General features: G+C 36.5%; 1 protein-coding gene and 1 long non-coding RNA gene across 15 annotated transcripts in view; one reads left to right on the top strand and one right to left on the bottom strand.

Annotated features, from left to right (window-relative positions):
• The window catches only part of CACNB2 (calcium voltage-gated channel auxiliary subunit beta 2), a 175,053-nt gene that overhangs the window by 148,485 nt on the left and 2,316 nt on the right, over positions 1 to 24,252 (top strand). For 7 of the 14 annotated variants that reach the window (XM_020813636.3, XM_020813641.3, XM_073003079.2 and 4 more), the window contains 10 exons: positions 2,845 to 2,967; positions 4,788 to 4,924; positions 7,060 to 7,136; positions 13,213 to 13,346; positions 16,577 to 16,657; positions 16,938 to 16,996; positions 17,621 to 17,730; positions 21,586 to 21,737; positions 22,300 to 22,395; positions 22,952 to 23,137. In XM_020813636.3, the coding sequence (XP_020669295.3) occupies positions 2,845 to 2,967; positions 4,788 to 4,924; positions 7,060 to 7,136; positions 13,213 to 13,346; positions 16,577 to 16,657; positions 16,938 to 16,996; positions 17,621 to 17,730; positions 21,586 to 21,737; positions 22,300 to 22,395; positions 22,952 to 23,137 (1,155 nt within the window). Of the gene's footprint in view, positions 1 to 2,844; positions 2,968 to 4,787; positions 4,925 to 7,059; positions 7,137 to 13,212; positions 13,347 to 13,491; positions 13,512 to 13,950; positions 14,013 to 16,576; positions 16,658 to 16,937; positions 16,997 to 17,620; positions 17,731 to 21,585; positions 21,738 to 22,299; positions 22,396 to 22,951; positions 23,138 to 24,252 lie in introns of all 14 variants that reach the window. The other 7 variants (XM_020813638.3, XM_078378658.1, XM_078378656.1 and 4 more) reach the window with 2 other exon arrangements.
• LOC144583816 (uncharacterized) lies at positions 13,456 to 20,002 on the bottom strand. The gene is made up of 2 exons (XR_013537785.1): positions 19,901 to 20,002; positions 13,456 to 13,491 (listed from the first exon to the last, which is right to left on the bottom strand). It is a non-coding gene; the product is annotated as an uncharacterized LOC144583816 (long non-coding RNA).

The following is a 24,252-nucleotide window of genomic DNA, read 5'->3' as shown; positions in this document are numbered from 1 at the left end:
CCGCAACCAGGAAGTTCCAATATATTCCGAAGATTAAGAATGCAGCAAAGGGGAAAAACAATCTTTGTATCAAGTCTATAATGCTTATCACTGTATGAACAATGTGCATTATGACACAAGAGATTCCTGGACTCCTGTTGCTCCATGCCTCTAATTGCAATTAGATTTTTTACTTTTAAATAAAGATATTGAGCATTGAGACCATCCATTTGTTTGAATCATATTTTCTAACAGATTGCTAGGATAGAAAGAACAATACAGTGGACCCTTGACTTACAGACAGCTTGACTTACAGACTTTTTGAGTTACAGACTTCTCTGGCTGCAAAATTTAGGTTTGACTTGCAGACTGAGATTTGACTTACAGACCAAAAAAACCCCAAAATGGAACAAAAACGGCCTGTTACGGGATTAATCGGTTTTCAATGCACTGTAGGTCAATGGAGACTTGACTTACAGACTTTTTGATTTGAGAACCGCCTTCCAATATGGATTAAGTTCTCAAGTCAAGACCCCACTGTACACTAATGTGATGTAGCACAGCCATTGTTCTTCCAGGGATGTTCTTTGATCCCTCAAAGTAGTAATAGTTTATTTTAAACTGGGAATCCAGTACAGTATCTAATGGGAAGCTTATTTAAATCATTCAAAAAGAAGATAGACCTTTGATTTCATTTTTATAAGCATATTGTCCTTATGGATGGGATAGGAGCCATTAATGTTTTATTAATATCTGAAAGCGAATGTGGGGTAGTGAATAGAGTGATGAACCTCAGTTCAAATCCCTGTTCAGCCACAGAAACTCACTGAATGATGGCATTGGTAAGACCACTCATTAATATTTTGGATACCTTGAAAACCTTATGAGGGTAGCCATACATTGGCTTTGACTTGACAGCATATAACACACATTAGTATTTACTGGGCAGTCAGTCCTACTATGTCCAGTCAGGTTTTTGTCTAGCTTCGAGCGGAGAACATTTCATCATATTCCTTACCTGTTCACCCTGTCTGCTTGCCAAGTCAGCAGCATCCTACTCCTTGAGATTTTGGGGGCAAACCTGAGACCAGAGGCTGAGCCCTTGTGATGTCATAGAAACAGGGCTGGCAGGATTTGGAGTAGGGGAGAACTTGTAACTGTTTATCAGCCTGCTGATTGTGGAACCACGCAAACAGTGAATCTTAGTAAAATGGATACAGAATCAAAGGGAATCATAACTAACCACTGAGAACCGGGGGTGGGTGGGTGGGGTGGGGATATTTCAGTGGCTAGCCAAATGGTAAAATAGCTGCCAGCATTCCAGCTAGCCTACAGCACTCGTCAAATACAGTGGGGTCTCGACTTACGAACAGATCTACATATGAACTTTTCGACTTACAAACCCTCCTGATAGGGAAATAACAACTCGACATACGAACTTCCCTTGAGTTACGAACAGGAAAAAAGTGCCCCCTCCCTCCCCTTAGAGGCTTCTGGAGGGGGAAAAAAGCTCAGAAACTTAAAAATAAATAAAAGAAAGTCACTTACCAGGCCTTGGTAGCCCCTGAACTGCAGGAAAAAGAGCAGGAAATAGCTAAAAGCCGGCACCCAGCAGGGAGCCTGGCAGCCATTTTGTGCTTTTCTCTGCTCCTGCCCCCTCCTCTCCCCGCCTAACAGCTGATCGGCTGGCCCTGAAGAGGCTTGGGGAGGCTTGCTCAGCACCTAAAAAGCCTGCCTGTGTGTCTTTGTGCTGAAAAAATCAGCACAACATGCTTTAAAACAAGCTTTAAAATTGGATTCGTTGAAAAAAAAGGTTTCAAAAGTGCTTTTAAAACTGTTCCCTGCCTCCCCCTCCTTTCCTGAACTTTTCTTGACCTAAGAAAAAAAAAGAAAAAATATCCCCTCTAGTGGCAGAAAATGGAATAGCAGCTTCCCATTAGTTTCCCATTAGTTTCTATGGACAGAAAAGAGGAGATACGGATTAAATGGTTTTTAATGCATTCCTATGGGAAATGCAGATTCGACCTACGAACTTTTCGACCTACGAACCGCCTTCCAATATGGATTAAGTTCGTAAGTCAAGACCCCACTGTAAGTAGTGTTTGAAGAGGACCTAAATTGTTGCTGGGGCTTGTGAAAACCTTGCTGCAAGCCTATGAGTAGGTTTTTATCCTGTTTTTTGTTTGTTGCTAGAGTTTTGGCAACAAGAAGATTCACAAGTTGTGATGCTGGTGCTCCACTCTCTTCCTTACTTCAAATGTCAAAATGTACCCAAGCATATGTAGCCACAGGCTGACATACCAGCCCCCTCTCCCCACTCATGGCTTTTAAGTGCAGTGACAATTGTGCTTACACAGTACACATAAAAACACCCCCATGCTGAATCTTTTGAACCCTCGCAACAGCTAGGAAAATGTGGAGATCTGTGTCCAGGTTTTAACCCAACTCACATACAAAATCCAAACTGTCTTCTCCTCCAGAGCACCTTGCCCTGAGATTACCAGCAGCTTCAAACCTGACAATCCTACTTCCCTTCCTCTCTTCCTTCCCCTGTATCAAATTTTAGGTACTTAATATTTTGAAGCATGTCCTGTCCTTTTGTGTGTTCTCTAAAATTCCATACATACTGATCATATGAATAAACATTACATCTGTGGAGAAAATTTATTAAATTTATTTAAAAAGAAATTGACACTAATGGACAAATGGAAATCTGTATAATGGAAACGTAGAAGTCTGCCATTCACATATTTGATTGCCTGATATGAAATAGTTCACCGTTTTTTTCTGTTTGTTCATCATAATCTAGAATATTTTGTCTATATCTGGGGAAAAACATCAACTTTCTTTCTTTCTGCTCTACAGACAAAGCCTGTTGCATTTGCAGTCCGAACAAATGTTAGCTACAGTGCAGCTCATGATGATGACGTACCAGTCCCAGGCATGGCCATCTCATTTGAGGCAAAGGATTTCCTACATGTTAAAGAAGTAAGGCAATTTATACTGCAATTGCAATAGCAGTTGCTTATCTTCAGTTAGGTCATTGGAACCTTTCCTGTTTTTGCTATGAAACAGTGATTCCCAAACTTGGGATTCCAGATATTCTTGGCCTTGATCAATGGCTGTACAAGTTAAAATATCCAAGATATGCATTCCAAGTATATCTGTGGACTCATATGTGGCAACTACTGCTTTAAAATACCATTTTCTGGTTGACAGTGTACAGGGTAATTTAAAATGTAGTTTGAGGCTTGAATATTCATGAGATTTGGGAGAAAGCGGAGTTGAGAATGTGTGTTCCCACATAATATCTGATGCTCTGGAGGGAGCATCAGATGGGATGCCTGCATCCTCAAAGATGCATCTGAGGGCTTTTTTGTTTTGTTTGTTACTGCATGTTAAAATGCCACATAATTGCTTCTGCAGAACTTTTGGCTGATTACTGGGTTAATGATATACTTTCAGTGCACCTGCAGCTCACCTTGATAGAGGCAAATAAGATGTAATGTCAGCATAAAGTGATTGAAATGGCTAAGCTGTATATTTTGAAACATCTGGTTACTTTTCCAGACTAATTACACTTTTACTGAGACAGATAATAACCATTTAAAGCAGACATGTCATGTTTCATGACATGCTGCTTTAGCAATAGAGTAAAACTGGAAATGTTAAGAAAAATAAAATTAATCTCTTCTATGTGGTTCTAATGTAGATATACTTTTTTTGTAATGTACTCTGATGATAAATGAGAAGTAGCTTGTATTGTATTTTATTAAACAAAGGTACCATACCTCTGAAATGTGTACTTAAAAGGGAAGAGATATGGGGTTTTCAGATTTTTATATTATTTAATTTTTTGGACTTCATGCCCCAGAATTCCCAGAAAATTCTGGGAACTGCTGCCAACTGTTTCATTTTACAACTGATGTCAGTACAGCTTAAATCAGCAATGGGCATAAGAAAGATCTGGGGAGTGATTTGCAATTGAATGGCAAGGAATTTTGGCAACCTTTTTCTTTATTAATAGTAGCAACAAAATTACCCCACTTTTACCCCAGATTACACTGCTGAAATGAAAAAAGCTTGCAGTTAGTGCTCAATAGCTCAGTGGTTTAGGTCAGTGGTTCTTAACCTTTGTTACTCAGATGCTTTTGAACTGCAACTCCCAGAAACCCCAGTCAGCACAGCAGGTGGTGAAGCCTTCTGGGAGTTGCAGTCCAAAACTCCTGAGTAACCCAAGGTTAAGAACCAGTGGTTTAGGTATTTGACTGCAGAGCCAGAGGCTGGGAGTTCAGTTCCCCACTGTGCCTCCTTGACAGGGACTGGAACTTGATGATCCATAAGATCTTTTCTAGCTCTGCAATTCTAGGATTATTATCCTCATCAGTGGAGTTTTGAATTGAAGGACTAGGAATTCCTTTTAATTTTAGAACACTATTGAAATTCCTAGGTTCAGAATCCTTTAATTCTGTCTTTTACAGCAGGCTTTGATTGATGGATATCAGGAGCAAATCCTGACATTCAGCCAGCCTTGATTTAAATTACTGTGCAATTCCAGAAATAATGACCAGGACGTATGTTCAATACCGGGGCTTATGTTGGGATAGGTATAGCTGCATTGAGTCTCAGTATATAAAAAAATGTAGGATCGAACCAAACAAACAAATAAATAAATTTACAGCTAGCACCATAAATTATGTGCAGCTCGTTTTACAATTTAAGTAGTAATTATATGAAAATGGTAATAATACACTGGCAAAAGGAAATACTTCTGATATTTAAATACATATTTCTGTTTCTATTTCTAGAAATATAATAATGACTGGTGGATAGGACGACTAGTAAAAGAAGGCTGTGAAATAGGATTCATACCAAGTCCAGTCAAATTAGAAAACATGAGGCTGCAGCATGAACAAAAGACTAAGCAAGGAAAATTTTACTCCAGGTAACAGAATAAAAAGGGATTTTATATGTGGCAAGATTTTAAAGTCTTATAATAACAGAATTGAAAAAAAAGCCACAATTGAATTAAGGTATTTGTTGCAAGTAAACAGTTTGGATTGCATGCTTTCATTAGTGAGAAAACGTTGAAATCCTTGGAATGTTACAACCTGTTCATGCATTAGTTGTGCACAGGGAGACATGTAATAGAAAAGGAGCAGGTTTTGCTCTCGGTCTTGCCCTGGTGTCAGGTCTCCATGCTAGCTGAACCCTCAGACAACTGCAAAGGATCTCTTATATGTGATGCAAGCTGCTGCTAATGCAATAGGATATGTTGTCTAAATCCAATTGTTGGTCCCATGTATGCTCACTGAATTAATGAGAACTGGGTGAATCAACACATTCCATTGATTCAATAGGTCTAATACAACTAGGACAAATAGTTGGATTTAGGTAACCATGATCTATCTTATGAAGGACCTTGGCATGAACTAATGTAGTCATACTTAGGAATTTGTTCATAGAAGAACCAGATGTGTAAATGATAGAAATCATGGCTACACCAGGGATACAATGTTGGCAGGAGTGTAGCACTCCTCCTCCTTTGTCACATAAGCATTCTACCCGTGAAGTATAATAATAGCATAGTCAGTATACTTTCAGATTCCAAAAGATCTGTATGGAGAATTAGCACAGGGAAATCGCTCCAGAGGGAGACCACAGCTGCGATACAAGGATATCTGCAACTGGGATCTGAAGGCCTTAGGAATGGACCTCAACAGATGGGAACCTTAACATCTGAGCGTTCAGCCTAGAGACAGATGGTGCAGCATGGCCTCTCCCAATTTGAAGACTCCCCTTGTCCAGCAAGCCAAGGCAAAGAGGCAGACCCGAAACCAGCAAAATCAGGGAACTGGACAGGGGACAGATTGTATTTGTCTTCAGTGCAGAAGGGATTGTCACTCTCAAACTGGCCTTCCCAGCCACACTAAACACTGTTCCAAGTCCTCCATACAGAGCACGTTACCATAGTTTCTTGAGACTGAAGGATGCCTAATGAATGTTTATAATAGTAATATTAATGTTAATATCACAATTGTATTTCTAGTAGTATTTTTATGCTTTATGTCATACATAAAAACTGTATTGGTAACAGTTTCCCTGATACTCTTTACTTGTGCTGTGTTTCATCTTTCTGTTTCAAAATGTTGATTGTCAGTGAAACAATTGGTATTTAAAGGAGATGCCAATAAAGATTTTATTGGTACTGTCACTGAAATGAATGGAATATAGTTCTACTTTGTAGTTATACAGTGTTGTGAGGACTAGTCAAAAACTATTTAGGTAATATATTTACCTAAGAATTGTACTCTGTAGAGGGAGACTGGGACCATGCTTCAGGTTTACATGCTCTGTTCATTACACCTCACACAGTGCAGGAAGGAATAATTTTCAAATAAACACAGGATCTCACTAGTCTCCCTGTTAGGTGAGTGGGAAATGAGGATAGAATGAACAATGCTCATAACATATTTTTGTTCTTCATGGTCTCTGTGTAATTTCACAGATGGGTTTTGGGCACCCTCAACAAATTTGCATATATTGAGGTAGTACTCTTTGTTTCATAGGGCAGAACTGAAAACACCATAGCCCTGGTCAGATATGTAGAAGTCCTTAGTGTGGGAAGAGTCTGGAGATACTATTTAGATGATAATCCAAATGCCCTCACAATCATCTGTGAGAACAAGGAACCCAACTATATAAGATTCCTTGAAAAATCTTTAATTTATTCATTCCTTGTTATACAAAAATTAAATTACATGACATATTATAATTCTTTGTCAAGGGCCCTTTCAGTTCCACATTAATACCTCCTAGGTTGTTAAATTTCTGGAAGAGAAAGAAGAGCTCAACTTGCCAAAAATGTCTGATTTGTAAATCTTGAATCCAAGGCAGTTTCAGCCACCAGTTTCAGGGCAGCCATAAAAGGACAGAATGGAAAAGCAGTTTCTTTCTCATCAAGGCAAAAAGGGAAGGTTAAAATTGGTAGTCATTTAGTTCAAACTCATAACCTCAGAAAGCATCAAAGAATTCTCCATGCACAGGCAGAAGAGTGAATATTTATTTACTTTACTCTAGTAAATCAGGAGGAAATTCATCGACCAGTTTGGGAGATGTAGTACCTAGTTCCAGAAAGTCTACACCTCCATCATCTGGTAAGTGAGTCATACTTCTTTTTATCATTACTGCATGTTACAGTTTTAATTGATGTGATAAATCCTCCTTCCTAGTGAGGTAAAAAAAACACCACCTTTTAAAAATATTAACAAGTACAACTTCCAAATAATTTTAAAAGTGTGTGCATATGTACCTTGGAAATGAAAAATAGGAGGGCAAGTTTGTCTATTTCTCTACACGCTGCATGTGATATCACCAGCGTGTACCTTGGGCATCTTTTCTGATCTATGTGTATCTGTGTCACATATCATGAGGTATTCATTCTCTCATTGGCTGTTACCATGCATACCATGTTTCGAATAGTACAGGAAAAAACTGACATTGTCAGTTTGTTGTAGGCCTCACCAGTTTGCTGATGGTGTTGTGTTTCTGTTGCAGTAAGGATGGTGTAAGTCAAGGCATTATGTTTTCTCTGAAAAGAATGCTAACATTCTTAGCTCACCAAATAGTTAGACTTTGTCTGATTATCTGTTACCAGCCCCACAATGGGGGCAGGGGAGATAGGCCCCTGTACCTAAAATATGACTACATGGTTCTGTGTAACCAAGCCTTGCTGTTCTTATTTAGCACATTATGTTTTGTAGAATTTGCTATCTCAAAATGTGGTGATGGTCACAAACTTAGTTTTAGAAGAAGATTGGACTAAAGCATGGTAGATAAGCTATCAGTGACTACTGGTTCTTATGTATGGTGCAGTGTTCCTAAATAGCAGTTGCTAGGGCACAATAGCAGGAGAATGCCTTTTCTTTTCATGTAATGGTTCTATATTTCCAACTAGACATTGTGAGAAACAGGATCTTGGACTAGACAGGGGTTCAGTCTGATTTAATTGCACTCTTCTTAAGTTATGCAACTAATTTTTTCTTTAAGAACTAGGAAAATGTTGGTGGCATAATCCGTTTTGTAAGCCGCTAGTGTTCTGTTCTGAAACCTTCCTCTACTGAGAATTATTTTGTAAAGCAGCTGCTTTGATTTATTGCTGTCACATTGATTTATGCCATGCCAATTAGAAATATTAAATTTTGTGATTGTTTTGAGAGACTATCTTTTGCCATATTTTGTTAAAGTATTTGAGCTTTAAAATAAGGAATTCCTAACAAAGGAATGAAGATTAGTAATTTTCTGTCAGCTACAGAATCATAAAGAAGGCAAACTGCATGGCTTTTTCAAATTTATAATTGGTTTACATTTTGTAAAAAAAAACACCTTTGTTTTAAAATGTGTTTTCCCCTCTCAATGGAATTGTTGCTTTTTTAAAACCAATGATAAAAATAATTTTAAACAATCAATTGAGGCTAATTTTCAAACCTTTTGAGTTATCTTGCTTTGAACAAATCTGTATATTTCAGAAATAGACAACAGAAATATACATGTTCTAAATGTTTATTTAGAAATATAAATAGATCTTTGAATCTTATTTGGAAATGACTTTAAGGAAGAATAATCCCAGTGAGTTGCAGATGTGAAAGATTCTTTGATGTACTTTTTGTGTGTGTAAAAGTTGTAGGCAAAAAGGGCTTACAGTGGTCAGAGAACAATTAAAGTCATGCCAAAAAAGTATGTTGCTGTATGTGGTGCTTCTTGTGGTAGAATCAGCTAACTACGTTAGCTATGTGGGGCTACCTTTGAGATTGATGCGGAGGCTTCAAATGCTGCAGAATGCCGCAGCCAGATTACTTAGTGGGATGAGAAAACACCAGCATATCTCTCCCACTCTGGCTGCCTTGCATTGGCTGCCCATTCATTTCCTCATTGATTTCAAAGGGTTAATGATGACATATAAAGCCCTAAACGGTTTAGGACCCCGATATCTAGCAGAACGCCTTCTCCGACCTAGATCTACTCAAGTCATTCACTATAGCCAGGAAAGACACCTGAGGGGCCTAACGCCAAGAGTGGCCCGGAAAGAAAGAACTAGAAACCGGCCCTTCTCGGCAGTGGCCCCTTGACTTTGGAACAGCCTGCCGTCAGAGATCTGCCTGGCACCCTCTCTGGGTGTTTTTAAAAGCCAATTAAAAACTTGACTCTTTAGGCAGGCCTTCCCTCCTGTCAATACTTGACTTTTATTTCTTACTTAGTTTTTTGTTTATATTTTCCCATCTTGATTAATAATTGTTTTAACTGTTTTATGAATAATTTTATTGTAAGCTGCCCTGAGTAGACATTGTCTAGAAGGGCGGGATAAAAATCTAATAAATAAATAAACTATTTTCAAGAAATTATTTTAGGTGCTCAAGGTTCGTCAAACAGGCATGGTCAACTGTTCCTGGATCTAAAACGTTTATATAATAGTCTTTCATTTTAGTGCCATGTTGTTGTTTTTTAGTACTCATAGACTGTAATAGTGAACATCCACAAATTTTGGATGGCCACAGACTTAGACAGCCACATTAAGGGTAAGGGTAAAATATATGTGAAGCCAAACGTGTCATTAAAGCTTATATTGCAACCAGTTATTGGCAGCGTTGATCAAACTTTTTCTTGTTTAAAATGGTCATGCCTGTTCAGTCAAGTGACTGAAAGCAATAAAGAATTAAATATGCCTTCTCCTGTACACTTGGCTACCTAGAACTGCAACCAAAATATTAAAAAAATTCTCAAAACAAGGTCCAAAAATTGTAAGTACCTAATAAAAGTTGTTTCTTCTCTCACTAACAATAAACCACAATGCATTAGGTTCAAATGAAACTGCAGTTGATTAGAAATGGAAAGAAAAACTTCTCAGTTGCTTATGGCCATATAAGAGGAGAGTGAGCCACAGCTTCTCCTGGCTCATTTTCATAGCATAAAACTGGTATTTAGTGTTACATTAAAATCAGAGCCTAATTCAGTTGTCCTGAAACTGGCAACAGGGTTACAGGGGAGACAGGAACTTGCCCCTTCACTTCTTGCTTTGTTCATGTGAGATGTGACAAATCTCAACACTTCAGGTGTGTTGTTGCTTATGTAAGCAAAGCATCAAGGGAGAAGGGTGGGGGAGGTCTGCCCCCAGTAACCATGATTGGATTTCAGAACAACTGATTTATAATTCTGAGGAGCTGTGGTGGACTGGCACTATTATGGGTACAAACGGAGCAGCTTTCTAACATAGCAGAGATTTGATAGTTTTTACTACACACAAAATGTTTCAGTTGTCATTTTCTTTCACATTATGGAAACTGTTTCTAAATTCATTATTTGATTTATTAACTGTCACAATTTATATTGCATTTTGTATACATAGCACGCAGAGCAAATAAACAAAAATCCCCCCTACAACAATAATATAAAAAGTGAAAGCATACAAAATCAATTACTCAATACTATTATGGTAAGCATTTTAAGATAAGCTTGTTTTGTTGTGTGTTTTTTTACTTGAGTTGCATGAACAGGCCAAAATCTTTTCAGCATTTATTGAAGGACATGAAAGAAGTGCTAGGCAAGACTCCCTATGAACCAGATTCCAAAACTACAATACAGCAATTGAAAAAGGCCTTCAGTGGAATTCCATCCAATATTTTCCCTGTACTGTCAAAGCAGGTAGAGCTCACATTTGTTGAGGGGAGCAAGCCAGCCCTTGCCTCATCCACTACCTGTTTAATCACAGAAGCATGACTGTCAGCAGAGAAGGAAACTGCTATACCAGCTAGCCTGTTTCCATGAGCCAGAACTCTGATTCGGTGGGCTTTTGGTTCACATGGAGAGGCTACCTGGGAATATCAGCCTCCCTCTCTTTAGATGGTCATATTTTCATGATCAAAGAGATGAAAAAAAGATGAGGGCTAGTGTGTCCAGCTTAGTGTGTTTGTGTTCCAAACATTTTAAAATATGGCTGAATAGAATTTGAGAATCAAACTAGATAAGATGCTTGGGACATCATTAAAAGCAGTTCATCATGTTATGAAAGACATCTGTCACAGCATGTGCTGTTTCTCTTCATAGCTTGTATTCCAGTGTGTTTTATTTTATGACTCATCATTGAATAATAAAGATAAGTTTGCTTAGCAAGTCTTCTCATTGAGACACACATCTCTGAGGAAATCCCATCACTGGAAGTAAAGCACCGTTAATTTCAAGCAGTCGGTTTCCTTCAATATCTAGTCTGACCGAAAGAGAGAGACTACTCTAGAAGGTCTGAGGACTCTGGAAAACTTGCAGTTGTATTACTACTAGTCACAAACATATTTTAAACATATCAAGTTTTACTGCCAGTAGTATCATTATTAGCCACTATGGCAATACTGTTACAAATCAGAAAGCTAGTCAACAAAAAGAATCATGACACGGTTTTAACCCCAAAGAGAGTAACATCTAAAATATATTCAAGATATGAAAACAGAAAATTTGTGATGTTTTCATTTTTATACTAACTGTACATCACATTTTCCAAATGAATTTCTAATTTTCCTCTTTTTTCTGTTCTCTTAAAATACTCATAATTTACAAGTGTGCAATTTTATGTACTACGATTGTATTCATTGTATTCCTTTTGCTTAGAGAAAATCGGTGCTAAATCAGCTGTAATTGCACATAAATAGATCTAATTTCCAAACTGCTGATTTCCTACAGATAGTGGCAGATAATTTTCACTGAGAATATTTTACATCTCTGACAGTATGAAACATAGGCCAGAATCTGTCTAGGCATAATGTAACATAATGCCAGTAGAAATGTTCTGGGTTTTATGCCCTAGCAATGGAGATTGCACAATTTGATTCTGCAATCAGTCACACACTTCCTCTTGTGACCAAATGTGCAATGTGCCTGTGAAAGTGCTTTGTGACCAGCTCCTCTGCTTTGGTGTAATTGGAGCTTCCATGTGTATAATGTTGATTTACACATTTTTTTCAGCCATAGTTTTATTAAGCATGATTTTCAGAAAATTTAACAGGAGCAAATATTTAATTTGACTGTGTTTCATATATGCTGTATATAACATATAAAATACTTTTTAAAAACAGTTGTGTTGAATGAAATCCGAGATTTTTTCTGTTACCTAATGAAGCGAGAGTTAACAAGGATTAAAATTATTGGGTCTTTTATAGGTTCTATCCTTTGCAAATTCCAATGCCCTCAACCCTGGAACTGGATCATCATACTGACAATATATCATACAATATATTGCTTCTGCATCCTAGTATTGTGGCCTGCTAAAAAACCTAATGAGAAATATTTTTAACAATATACTATTAGCTTAGGCAAAAACTATTTTTGCTTAGGCAAAAATGTAATAGATTTGTTAGGACAATGTTAGACGTAGGATTTATTTTTGGGCTTTAAAAAAACCCACTGTGCATGAAAAGTATTTAAAGCTACTCAAGTGAAAGTATTATAAAAAGCCTAGTTTGTAAATCTAGTTCTGTGAGAATCCTGCAAGAGTATTCTGGGGTACTAAAATATCTCCATCTGTCTGGAAACAGATTAACATTTTACATAGGAAGTGAACTTTGATCTCTAAAATCATTACTGGAATTGTCATATGCATCTGTTTCTGGGAGGAACAAAGAAGAATTAAACATTTAAGTCTAACTCTCAGAGGTCAGCCCCCCTATGATACAATCCATTTGTAAGGCTTCCATTCCTTTTAAATGGGTTTTGGGCACTTCTACAACAAAAAAGATCATAAACTCAAAGACAGAGCATTGTGCTGCCTCAGAATAGACATACTCATTATGCATTCATTGAAATTAATTAATCTGTGCCATTTGGATTGGAAGGTTCCCCGTGGCCCAGTTTATGCCCTGGCTTTGAGAGTCTGATTGTAGATTCATTAGGTTGGTATGAACTTCCAGTGTTTATTTTAAATATATGTAGCAGTATAAGAGAATATAAATTTGTCTTTTTCAGTTTGTTATATACCGTACAATTGGGAATAAATAAGACTGAATGATATAATTCAGATTGTGCATGTTCTAATCCTGATGTATTCTACCTTTTAAAACTTCCCTCTTTTGTTTTGCATCTCTTTGGTATTCCTGGTGGATGTCTGACCCTGAAGTACTTGGTGCTTGATGTTTCTCATTAACACTTTTCCCCCTGCCATCTGATAATTTTACATTGTTTATCTGTATATAGCTATAGACATAGATGCCACTGGTTTAGATGCAGAAGAAATTGATATTCCAGCAAACCATCGCTCCCCCAAACCCAGTGCAAACAGTGTCACATCACCCCACTCCAAAGAGAAAAGAATGCCCTTCTTTAAGAAGGTAACGCCTACTTCCAAGCTGCCATCTGTACACCTGCTCACCTGCACTGTGTCACATTTAGAGTCCTGTTGACTGTCTGCGTCCTTCGACAAGCCAATAACGTGCATGCTTTGTTATTCTTTGTTTCTTTTCCATGCTGCTGTAGCTAAGCAGAAGCAGAAATCGGTAAGTTTATGCTGGCACAAGCTGTGTTTTTTCTGCCACTGGCATCATTAGCATCATCACCTATGGTTTATATAATGAAATCATTTTAGAGGAATGGAAAAAACTGATCAAACTACTATTTCATCCAGTACAGTAAAAACAAGCAGACTAGGCCCTGTGAATAATTCAGTCAAACTTTGTTTACGGTACTTTTCCTTTTTGATGGAATAATAGGCTGCCAAGGGAATTTCTTTAAACATTCAGAAAGAAAACTTTGACAAGACCAGATAATGCACCAGTATAGTGCATGCGTATTCTTTGTCATTTTTCTAGATCTTTTTTTTACTTGTAATTCAGTTTTTAATTATAATTCATTTTTGTTAAATCTAAAGAGATCTTGTTCTTCAAAAAGAACTTTCAATTTTTAATTTAGTCAGTATTTAAACTTCTAATCCACTAGGTGCAAAATCTGCAGATGAGCAAGACCAGTGGAAAACTGCAGACTTGTTTTGGCGGTCTACTGTGAGTTTTTCCTATTGTCATATATAAATTCTTTCCCCATTGTTCTTGCCTTCTCCTCCAACAGTCAGACTGTAGCATCTTGCCTATTAGGTAACAGAACAGGTGGCTCCCCTCATAGTCAAAGCTACTCTACAGAGAGGCTGACAAACATGGTATATTGTTCTTTTCATCCAATTCTTGGGAACTACAAGATGCTTCTCAAGTTCTATACAGAATTTATTTAGCAACTGTTTATAAGCAACTAAACAGTAAAGTTAGCTATTTATTCTTTTGAACAGTAGCATCTCAATATTTTAAAAAAGATGGACACCTACACATTTTACTGAATACATCATCTTCCAGGGACCATTGTTTTGCCAGTGTGGTCTATGCTGAGCAACAACATACTGTATTTCTAATCCCCATGACTGTCTCTGCTAACCCCATTCAATTCTTTTTTTAAATTAAAAAAATTCCCTTGTTTGCCTCTGTTATCCTCCTTTATTAATACCATAGTTTCTTTGCCCACTACTTTTCAGAGTGGTAGTGAAGAAAAACAGAACCAACATTGGATTATACATTTTTTGCAGAAATATGATATATAAATTCAGTAAATAAATGTTTACAATTGTTACCTTAATTGCATACACACTTTGCTTAAATGTAGTATATTTTATTGGGTTAGATCTTTACTAATAATGAAGGGTCATTTCTAGAAGTGACTATTAATTTTTAATTCTTTCACAATGAAAGATGAATTCTCAAATGTCCACAAATTTACCAGGTGCAGTGTTAATTCCTGTCATGTGTTGACATTTGTTCACCCGAATCTGGACAGACATTCTAATTAACTCGCTGTAACAGAGAAAGCACAGCTATCAGATAGAAGGATCATTCCCTCTAGATTTATGGAATGAATTTGAAATAGCAACAGAAAGAGAAAAGTCTCTTGTAGCCCATTTCAGTCTCTCAACATATTGCCACTACAGCATAGTTAATTAGAGCTGAGAAAAGCTGAAAGCTGGCATATAATTTTAACAGATATGAGTATTCCATCAAATAAGGTAATTCCTGTACCTACCCTAATTTTCAAGGGTTACAATTAGTGTGAGGCTTTGATAGATAGCCACTATAACACACGGATGTATTACAGCAGGGCACTGATCTGCTAAATATAAGAGTTGTAGCATAGTTCTTAAGGGCTGCTGCAGTAATGCATGCATCAGATTATTTATGATCATAACAACAATAATGTTAACATCATATCTTCATAATTACACAGCAGATGTATAGGCTTTGCTTCTAAGCAGAGAAATCTGGCACTAAAAATTAAGTTTACATGCTTTTGATGCCTTGGGCACAGTTCATCATTTTTCTTATTTTATCAATTGTGTGCTGAATTTACATGTAAACAAATTCTGACATAAATGTGTGTTTCATGTTTTAGACTGCTTTAGATTGCTGCTTATGTGGCATTTTGTGTTGTTGCTGCATTTAATGTTTGTCTTTGTTTTTTATGTCTATATTTTACCTTATTGAATTTATTATGGTTACACTTGGGACATTTTGAGTACTGAAATAATGGATACTGACAACATTCTGTGATGTTGACTGATGTATTTATACTATATAGGCCCTTGAAAAATAGATCTGGCATACCTACTTTTAAGCTTTTTCCAGGTTGGTGATTTTGAATTTGAAACATTTTGTCCTAACACACACACACAAACACACACACACACACACAAACAAACAAACCTAAAACAGTGTTTTAAAATCAGCCACTTTTTGTGGTGCTAGTATAGTAATGGCCATTTTAAAAACTCCATTTTTTAAAATCATATCTGCATATGATTGTATTATATATTGTATGAATTGACTGGTCACTTACTCATTCATAATGTTTGCATGATACATCAAGCCAGTAATTTATTAAGCAGAACACAGTACCATAAAAATACCCCCTTGTGGGTGATCTATTCCACAGTGTACCACAAATACCTGAAACTACAGATGGTAGCGAACCCTGTATATAGCATACAAGGAGGTAAAACAAAGGCTACAAGGCACATCTCCTTGTATACTGTACTGTGTATAGGGCTGCAGTAAACTGTGGATAACTGAAACTGTAGATACAGGGGTCCTACTGTGTTTGTACTGAAAGATAAAGGCTAGTAGTGTGTCCCTTTTGTTTGCTTGTTGTCCTTACTCCCTTAATGACACTATTAGATTTTAGAAGTTCCTTGCCAATATGAATCTTAGAAGCTGGTAGCAATAGAATCACCATTCTTTCAGAGTGGTAGACATCTTCAGTTACATGATGTGCATTTTTTGGTATTCCTGAAATGATTGTTATATTTCAGAAATACTTTAAACTAGCAGTAGAAAAGTTTTGGATAGAAATATTAACCAAACATTCTCCCAATATGTTTTGGTACTAAATTTTTTTGGAATATGTTGGGGGCAAAAGGTATATCAGATTTCCCCTTTGGTGCCACTGTTGAGAATTCTGTTATACAAATCTGTGCAGCAAATTGACAGTTGCATCGAAACTGAATATTCAAAGTGCTTTTTTTCCTTATCAGACAGAGCACATCCCTCCGTATGATGTAGTGCCTTCTATGCGACCAGTAGTCTTAGTGGGGCCTTCCTTAAAGGGTTATGAGGTAAGAAATAACGTTATTCAAAACTATGTAGCCTTCTTGTTTCAAGCTAGGACACAATTGAGGTGAAATATTTCTTTTTCTAATTCAAAATAGAATTAATAAAACAAAACAAAACATGGCATCCTGCCTATATTAAAATACTGATAATGTCAAAATAGGCAGAATTTAACATAGCTTCCCTGAATCCATTGTCCAGAATAAATTTGTTCTTGTAGGAATAGTAATTAACTAATCTTACATTACGTTTATTAACTATGAATATTTTCTTTTTTATTTTCAGGTTACTGACATGATGCAGAAAGCATTATTTGATTTTCTAAAACATAGGTTTGAAGGGCGGTAAGTATTCAAGAACTTTGGTAAACCTAAAAATATTTTAATCCATCTTTCTAAATCTGAAATGAAAATATTTGTGGTTTTCTGAAGCTGCTGTTTGCTAGTTTAGCCAGATACATGGCTGTGTATTCTACACATTTGGGAACCCTCATAATATAACACAGAAGGGTGACTGGGACTGTCTCTACAGGAATATTGTATTCACTGATCCAAATGGGAATACCATAGAGTACCATGTAAAAAAAGCAAACAACAGCTGATATACTACAGTTAGTCAGATTAAATGCATATGTATGATGGGTGGTCCAGCTGGTATTGTACTTGGAATTTATCCCAGATATCTTATTCTAGAATGTTGTTAGTGTGCAGCAGAAATTCTTCCAGAACTTGGAGAAACCATAATTTTAGGTTTCGCAAAATTGATGGAAAGCAAATTGATGTCACAAACAGCTAAAAGCATTGTCTTTCATTCTCAGCCTAACAGCAAATCTAACACAAGTTCCCGTGAAGGATTCTTTGTGTGGGACACAGAATACTCTCCCCCCTTTTTGGCTATTCATGTATTTTCATCTCCCAGAATGCTGAACAATGAATTGTATTATTTCTTTTCCCCTCTTTTAATGTTAGTATATCAATCACACGGGTAACAGCAGACATCTCGCTTGCCAAACGCTCAGTATTAAACAATCCCAGCAAGCATGCGATAATAGAACGATCTAATACAAGGTCAAGCTTAGGTAAGTGTTTGATGTGTGAAAGCTGCAAATTATGACTAACCATAATCATCCAACACTATTTATGTTCTTTTTATAAAAAGATGGATTACGTATTGTGATTCCACTTATAGTGTCACCACATCACTAGAGATATTTATAAGCTAAGTAAATCATAGATACCACTTTAGGCATTAGTATTTCTTTGTGAAGTTAATTTTGGTGTTATCTGTTTATTGTACTGAGCCAAACCACGCTTATACTTCTTGGCCAACTGATCTGAATGTATACATATGTTTCAAAATAGTAGAATTGTTTTTTTTTTTCCCAGGAGTACTCTTGACCTAGGTTCTGGTCAGATTATAGCCTAACTCTGATTCTGAAAAGGATTTACATGTTTATGATCTTACTCCACCCATTATAAATCCTTACACATTGGCTTACTTTGTATTTCATAAACCTGTTAACATAAAAAGTGGGGAGTGTTTTTTCTTCAAAGGGTCTTCCTTGTGATGTACAGTATTAGAATATGTTTGTTCAAAAATACTGTATGTAGTCACTTTTGTTAATGAAAGCTTTAGCCATAAACATGTTTGTTTGTGCTATTTAATAAATTGTATTCCATTTCCATTATGGAAGGTCGGGCAGTGTGCTGAGGTATACAAATAGAGACCTCTTCAGGCACTGAAAAAAACTTAGAGCTGCTTAGATTCAGCAAGAGGGCTGTAACATGTGGCCATATAAGAATGTCAGATCATGGAAATTCTTACACCTCCAAAAGAAATATTTCTAGGTTCACTTCATGTCATTACAGTCTAACAGATTGTGTTTTCATGGACATTTGTGTGCATACAGTGTTGCCCATTGTGCTATACACATTGTGTTTGTCAAAAAGCATACTGACTAAAGTTAATGGCAAGTGAGTCGCAAGCAACTGTACTGTTAATTTTCTCTAATAGGACCTGTGTTTGCTATTGAATAAATCACTATTCATTCTGTTCTTTATTCTGTTCTTTATATTAGACACCACCCAAGTCTTTAAAACATGAAAGTATATTTGTTTGAAAAAGGTCTTTACTGAGAACACATGAGTAAAACTCAGTAGTCATATATGTTTCTTTATGTGTACTTGGTATTTGTGTAAGCTTTTGAACCAAATCTATGGTGTTTGCTTCATTTCTGCATCAGTCTCAAGAACCCAATCCTTTCTCTTGTTTGTTCCCATGTATGTTGCATTTTAGCTACTCTTGTTGTAACCTTATCTCATTCTGTATGCTTTGGACAAGAACCTGATTGTGTTGGGTTTTTCCATTCTTTGCTTCATTAATGCCCTCCCTTTCCAGATGTTTTGGGTATGTATAGATGGTTGCTAATTATTTTTCCTTTTGTGTGTGTGTGTTCAGTATGTATTGTACCACACAAAACCACTATCTATTTATGATAGTAGGTTTTGTAATAGTAAAAACAAGTCATGTGTGCTTTGTACTGAGTTCTCTATTATAGAAGACATTGCCTATTGTTTGATGTTTGAAATCAGGATGTAAATGGTGCAAAAATATGGACTTCTAAAAACCAGAACCCTAAACTATGTACCTAAAATCTGTACTATACCAGTCCCAAACACTAAATTAGCATGTGTAAAAGCAAAGGCATGGACCTGTGTCATTACAATCCTCCAGTGTATAACAGTGCTATATATGCTTGCATTATATGCTCAAGTATAATAGAGGTATATTGCTTTGAAAATCCTGCTGTAGAAGCTGTATTTAACTGTTTTGTTGCTGTATGCTTCATATAAAGCCCTTTCCAGAGTAACCTCTAGATATTTAAAGAATCTGTGAATTTCGATATACAGTATATGTAATTGATGTGTTGAGAATTAGTCCAGCATCACTTTTTTTCTACCAAAGAATAGTGTATGCAAACTAGATTCGCTGTTCAATGCCAGTTGCAAGCATCATTGCAAATCCATCCATGTAGAATATTAAAATATGGATTACTACGAAAACATCTGGTTTTCTAAGGCTTCTTGATCAGAAAACTACATCTAAAATTCAGTAGAGTGCAAATATTGAAGGATACGTAATTGTGTTTATATCTAAATGTGAACCAGAAAAATGTCTCCTTTTTCTCTAATTAATACAACCTTGGCCAAAATTGCACTATTCCTGGAATTAGAACAAGGACTACCTACCCATCATGATAGCGATATAAAGATTTACACCTTGTTTTCATCTTAGTTGCCATAGTGCTTCATTCTTCATAACCAAAATGGCAAAAATAGTTCCCAAGGATACTAAAATGATAATATATGAGAAAACAGTTATGGGGTTCTTATTTCCAAAATGAACTCTAACCCACAACAGAAATCAGTAAAGCCCCAGGCAAGCTGTTAGAGCTGAGCTACAAAAATATGTTTCAGACATTTAAAAGCTTTAAAGTGAAAGTTGGATTGAGGAAGATTTTTGGTCACCGATGAGCAAGCATAACTACAGGTTGATGCCATTCTTTTTACTTTTAACCCAGATGATTCCAGTTTCAAGACAGAAAACTAATCTAATTTGGCTTGATAATGTAACATGGTAATAAAGCCTAATCAGAGTAAGATTTGCTTGTACTCTACTGGATTAAAAAAGAAGCATTTATTAATAACCTGTAGGGCTTAGAATATACATCATGGCATTCTCAATGGGCAGGTAGGATTGGTTTTGCTATGTCATTATAATTTGCTTTAAAAATTAACAATTATTATCATCTTCTGCCTAAATCCCTTCTTTCGGGCCTCTCTCCAAATATTATTAAAATTGTTTTTAGTTGTTGTTATGAATTATAAAGCAATACCTGCACTGAAAGCTTAACCCTTGCTTGAAATATTAATAATGACAACCTAATGCCAACTGTTATGTACTAGTATACCAGGTAGATTTGCTGGGCTGGAGTTGGGAGATATTCTGTGACTCATTAACAGCCCCAAATCATGAAGGGAGAATGCAGTTTTGAAATCTGAACCAAACATGATAGGAATGTTTCATATAATGATCCTGTGGTTGCTATTTTTTTGTGTACTGGCCCTTTGAGGATGCTCAGTTGAGGATACTGTCCTAGATACTGCCAAGCATAAATAGGGGAAGCCTTTCTCCTCTGATAAGTAGGCCCTTCATAAATAGGAGTTGATGGGACCTTCTGTCAACTCTTGATATCACTTTAAAAAGGTTTTCTTCTGTCTGCTTGCATTAATCTAATTAATGGAGTTAATCAGGGGTTTGAAACCCTGCAACTCTTCACTATTTTTGTTAAGCACAAATGCTACATTTGAAACATGGAATCAGCTGTATTGGATCCCTCCTTTTCCTGCTTTAGGATCCTGTAGTGGCAGCTGTACTGAGGAAAAATGGAAGGTGTGATTTTGTCTTCTCTACTTTCTGACAGCTAGCAGTCTTTTGTCAGCAGCAACAATGGAAAATGTGCCCTGGAAAATGCAAAGCATTCAATGCAATGAATCATACAATACCAGATCCCAAAAATGCCAGGAATGTATGCTGCATCGGGTTGTCCATCAGCATAAAAGATCTATTTGTGGATGTTCACACAAGAGAGCTGTAAAATCATTATGTATTTGTTTGCCTGCATATTTCATGACTGATACAGAAATGACAGAAACCTGTTAACAAGGCAAGGCTGAAAAGGTAGCCTTCAGGAGCACGTAGTCACTGGAACCATGATCACATTTTAGAAAACCTTGTAATGCTTAAATTGAAAAAGGCCTCCCCCCCCCCATTATGCTACATGCCTTCATGTGTTAAGATTTGTTTTTTAATTGTTTCAAAGTCAGTTGTTCTTTAACACTGTTTTAATTTGACTTCCTTTACTTTTCTGCAGCGGAAGTACAGAGTGAAATTGAACGAATATTTGAATTAGCAAGGACATTACAACTGGTAGTACTTGATGCTGATACTATTAATCATCCAGCTCAACTTAGTAAAACCTCTCTGGCTCCCATTATAGTATATGTAAAGATTTCCTCCCCAAAGGTAAATATTTTCAAGTGTTGGTTTAATCTTTAGTCCAGTTCCCACCCCCACCTCCCCATCCTATCCTATGGGGTGAAATTTTAATACAATTGCCTGTAAATATTGTTGAGTTAGTTTATTCCTGACACAATCAGTTAACTAGTGGTTTCCATACGTATGTTGCAGCTGTAATTCTGCTTAAGGCTGAAGGAACAGTAGTATACAGTACTACTCTCCAAAAAGATATGGCAACTATACTGTGAAAGATCACATGGTAGAATTGGTTTTCTTTGTGTAGGGAGCTGTTTTCATAGAGTCAAGCAGCAAACCTATCCAAGAGATGACCAGTGCATTGATTTGTCTCCCAAGTCCACAAAATAACCACAGTCCAGTAGAATTAAAATGAAGGACACTAGAACAGGTCCTTTTCAGTTGTGACATTCCATCTGTGTTCCTGTTTTGATACCATGCCTGGAGACTTGTACTGGGCCATCTTTGCATGCAGTCTGTCTTCACGTGGTTCTAAGTTTTATATTTGACTTTCTCATTCTTTCGTATGTAACTGTATTTACCTTTCCCACAGGTTTTACAGAGATTGATAAAATCCCGAGGAAAATCTCAGGCTAAGCACCTTAATGTTCAAATGGTAGCCGCTGATAAATTGGCTCAGTGCCCTCCAGTAAGTTATTCTTAATATATATTGATGGAAATGCAAGACTGTATCCTATTTTTTATTAACTCAAGGCGAATATATGTGATGATTTTTGCAGCGGTCCTCGCCACAAGGGTAGAAATACCTGTACTTTATCTAATTACAGTTCAGTTGTATGTACACAAAGTATGACTTTAAAAACCAGTGGTTCTTAACCTTTGTTACTCAGATGTTTTTGAACTGCAACTCCCAGAAACCCCAGTCAGCACAGCAGGTGGTGAAGGCTTCTGGGAGTTGCAGTCCAAAACTCCTGAGTAACCCAAGGTTAAGAACCAGTGCTCTAAACCATTAAAATCAATGAATTTAAGCATAACTAACTTTATGCAGGAGTTAAGTCTTACCAGCTGAAGCTGTATGTGAATAAACCTATTGTGAAAACAGCAATAATCAACTTCCACAAGTTATTTGATTTGCATGTAATGAAGTGGTGTGTTTCCATTTCTATAGTTGATTTATAGATTTGATTTTTGAGTGTTTGATTTTTATTTCTGTGGCTCTTCTGACTAAAATATTCTGTTTGCAGGAAATGTTTGATGTAATTCTGGATGAGAATCAACTTGAAGATGCATGTGAGCACCTAGCTGACTATTTGGAAGCTTATTGGAAGGCCACACATCCTGCTAGTAGCCATCCCCCGAATCAGCTTCTCACTCGCACACTGGCAACTGCCACTCTTCCTATCAACCCTGGCCAAAATGTTAATTTACAGGTACAAGTGATTTGAAAAAAAAAAAAACCCTTGGTGGGCATATGTGCTATCACATGTACTGTGGTAGCTGTTCATGTCATGACTGTGTTCCTAATTCCCAATATGTAAATATTGCAGACAGCTTTCAGATATCACATTAATGGAAAGTTACATAAATAGTTAATGTTCAACCCATAGTAGAAGCCCCAAGATCTCTGAAAAGGATGGTTCTCAAAAATGTAGCACTGCTTTGCATAGAAATAATACGGGAAGCTGTTGGAAGATTATGCAGCTAATACAAGACTAAAGCCTTGATAGTCATAACCCTACTTTTGGACCTACCACACTATATATAATGACTCTTTGAAGACCAAATGCTATCTGCAAGTTTAAGGAGAAAATTCTGTTGTTGCCTTAAATGACCTAGTTTTAACCATCAGGCAGACTGAATACCTGAATGTAATATTTTATTAATAATAACTAAAGTGCTTGTGTTTGCTTCTGAATGGTTTTGTTGGTGAAACTTGTAACAGATTGACATAATTGAACTTTTAAGCTAAGATAACTAATTACAATTATTCATTTTTCAGTGATTTCAAAACATTGTGCTGATGAAGATTAGGTTTGATTATGCTTGGTAATTTTTACTTCTGTTTTCAGTTCAATTCTAGGAAATTAAATAATTTCACTGTGTCTGTTTTTTGGAAGGCAAAGCTCAGTCTTTTCAAATACATAACTTGTGAAGTCAAAATGATCTCTTAATACAGTTACAATGCTACTTAAATGCCTTGAAAAACAGTACAGCAGTGATATTATTGGTATTATAATACAAGTGCTATCATATTTGAGACTTTTGATAAATCTTTATTTTAAGGACAAAATCCCTGTTTTTAAAATGTAAACTCCTCTTGTTTGTTTTCATTCTATTGCTTGTGGTTGATCTTTTCCACTGATGCCTGCTCTTGAAAGTTTCTTAAGTTTACTTGGTGCCTAAACTCACCCACCTCATTACCAGATTTCGCTTTACTTTCTGTGTGGTGTGTCTGTGTTGGGACGTGACCTAATCAGAATGTTTTTAAAAACTAGTATGATCATTGGAATTTGAAATCTATCAGAAAATAGATTTTCCTTTTTTG

This window comes from Pogona vitticeps, chromosome 6, assembly GCF_051106095.1.
Source record: "Pogona vitticeps strain Pit_001003342236 chromosome 6, PviZW2.1, whole genome shotgun sequence".
NCBI classification, from domain to species: domain Eukaryota; kingdom Metazoa; phylum Chordata; class Lepidosauria; order Squamata; family Agamidae; genus Pogona; species Pogona vitticeps.
Note: the sequence above shows the minus strand (reverse complement) of the source record. Positions and strands in the feature narration are given on the sequence as shown.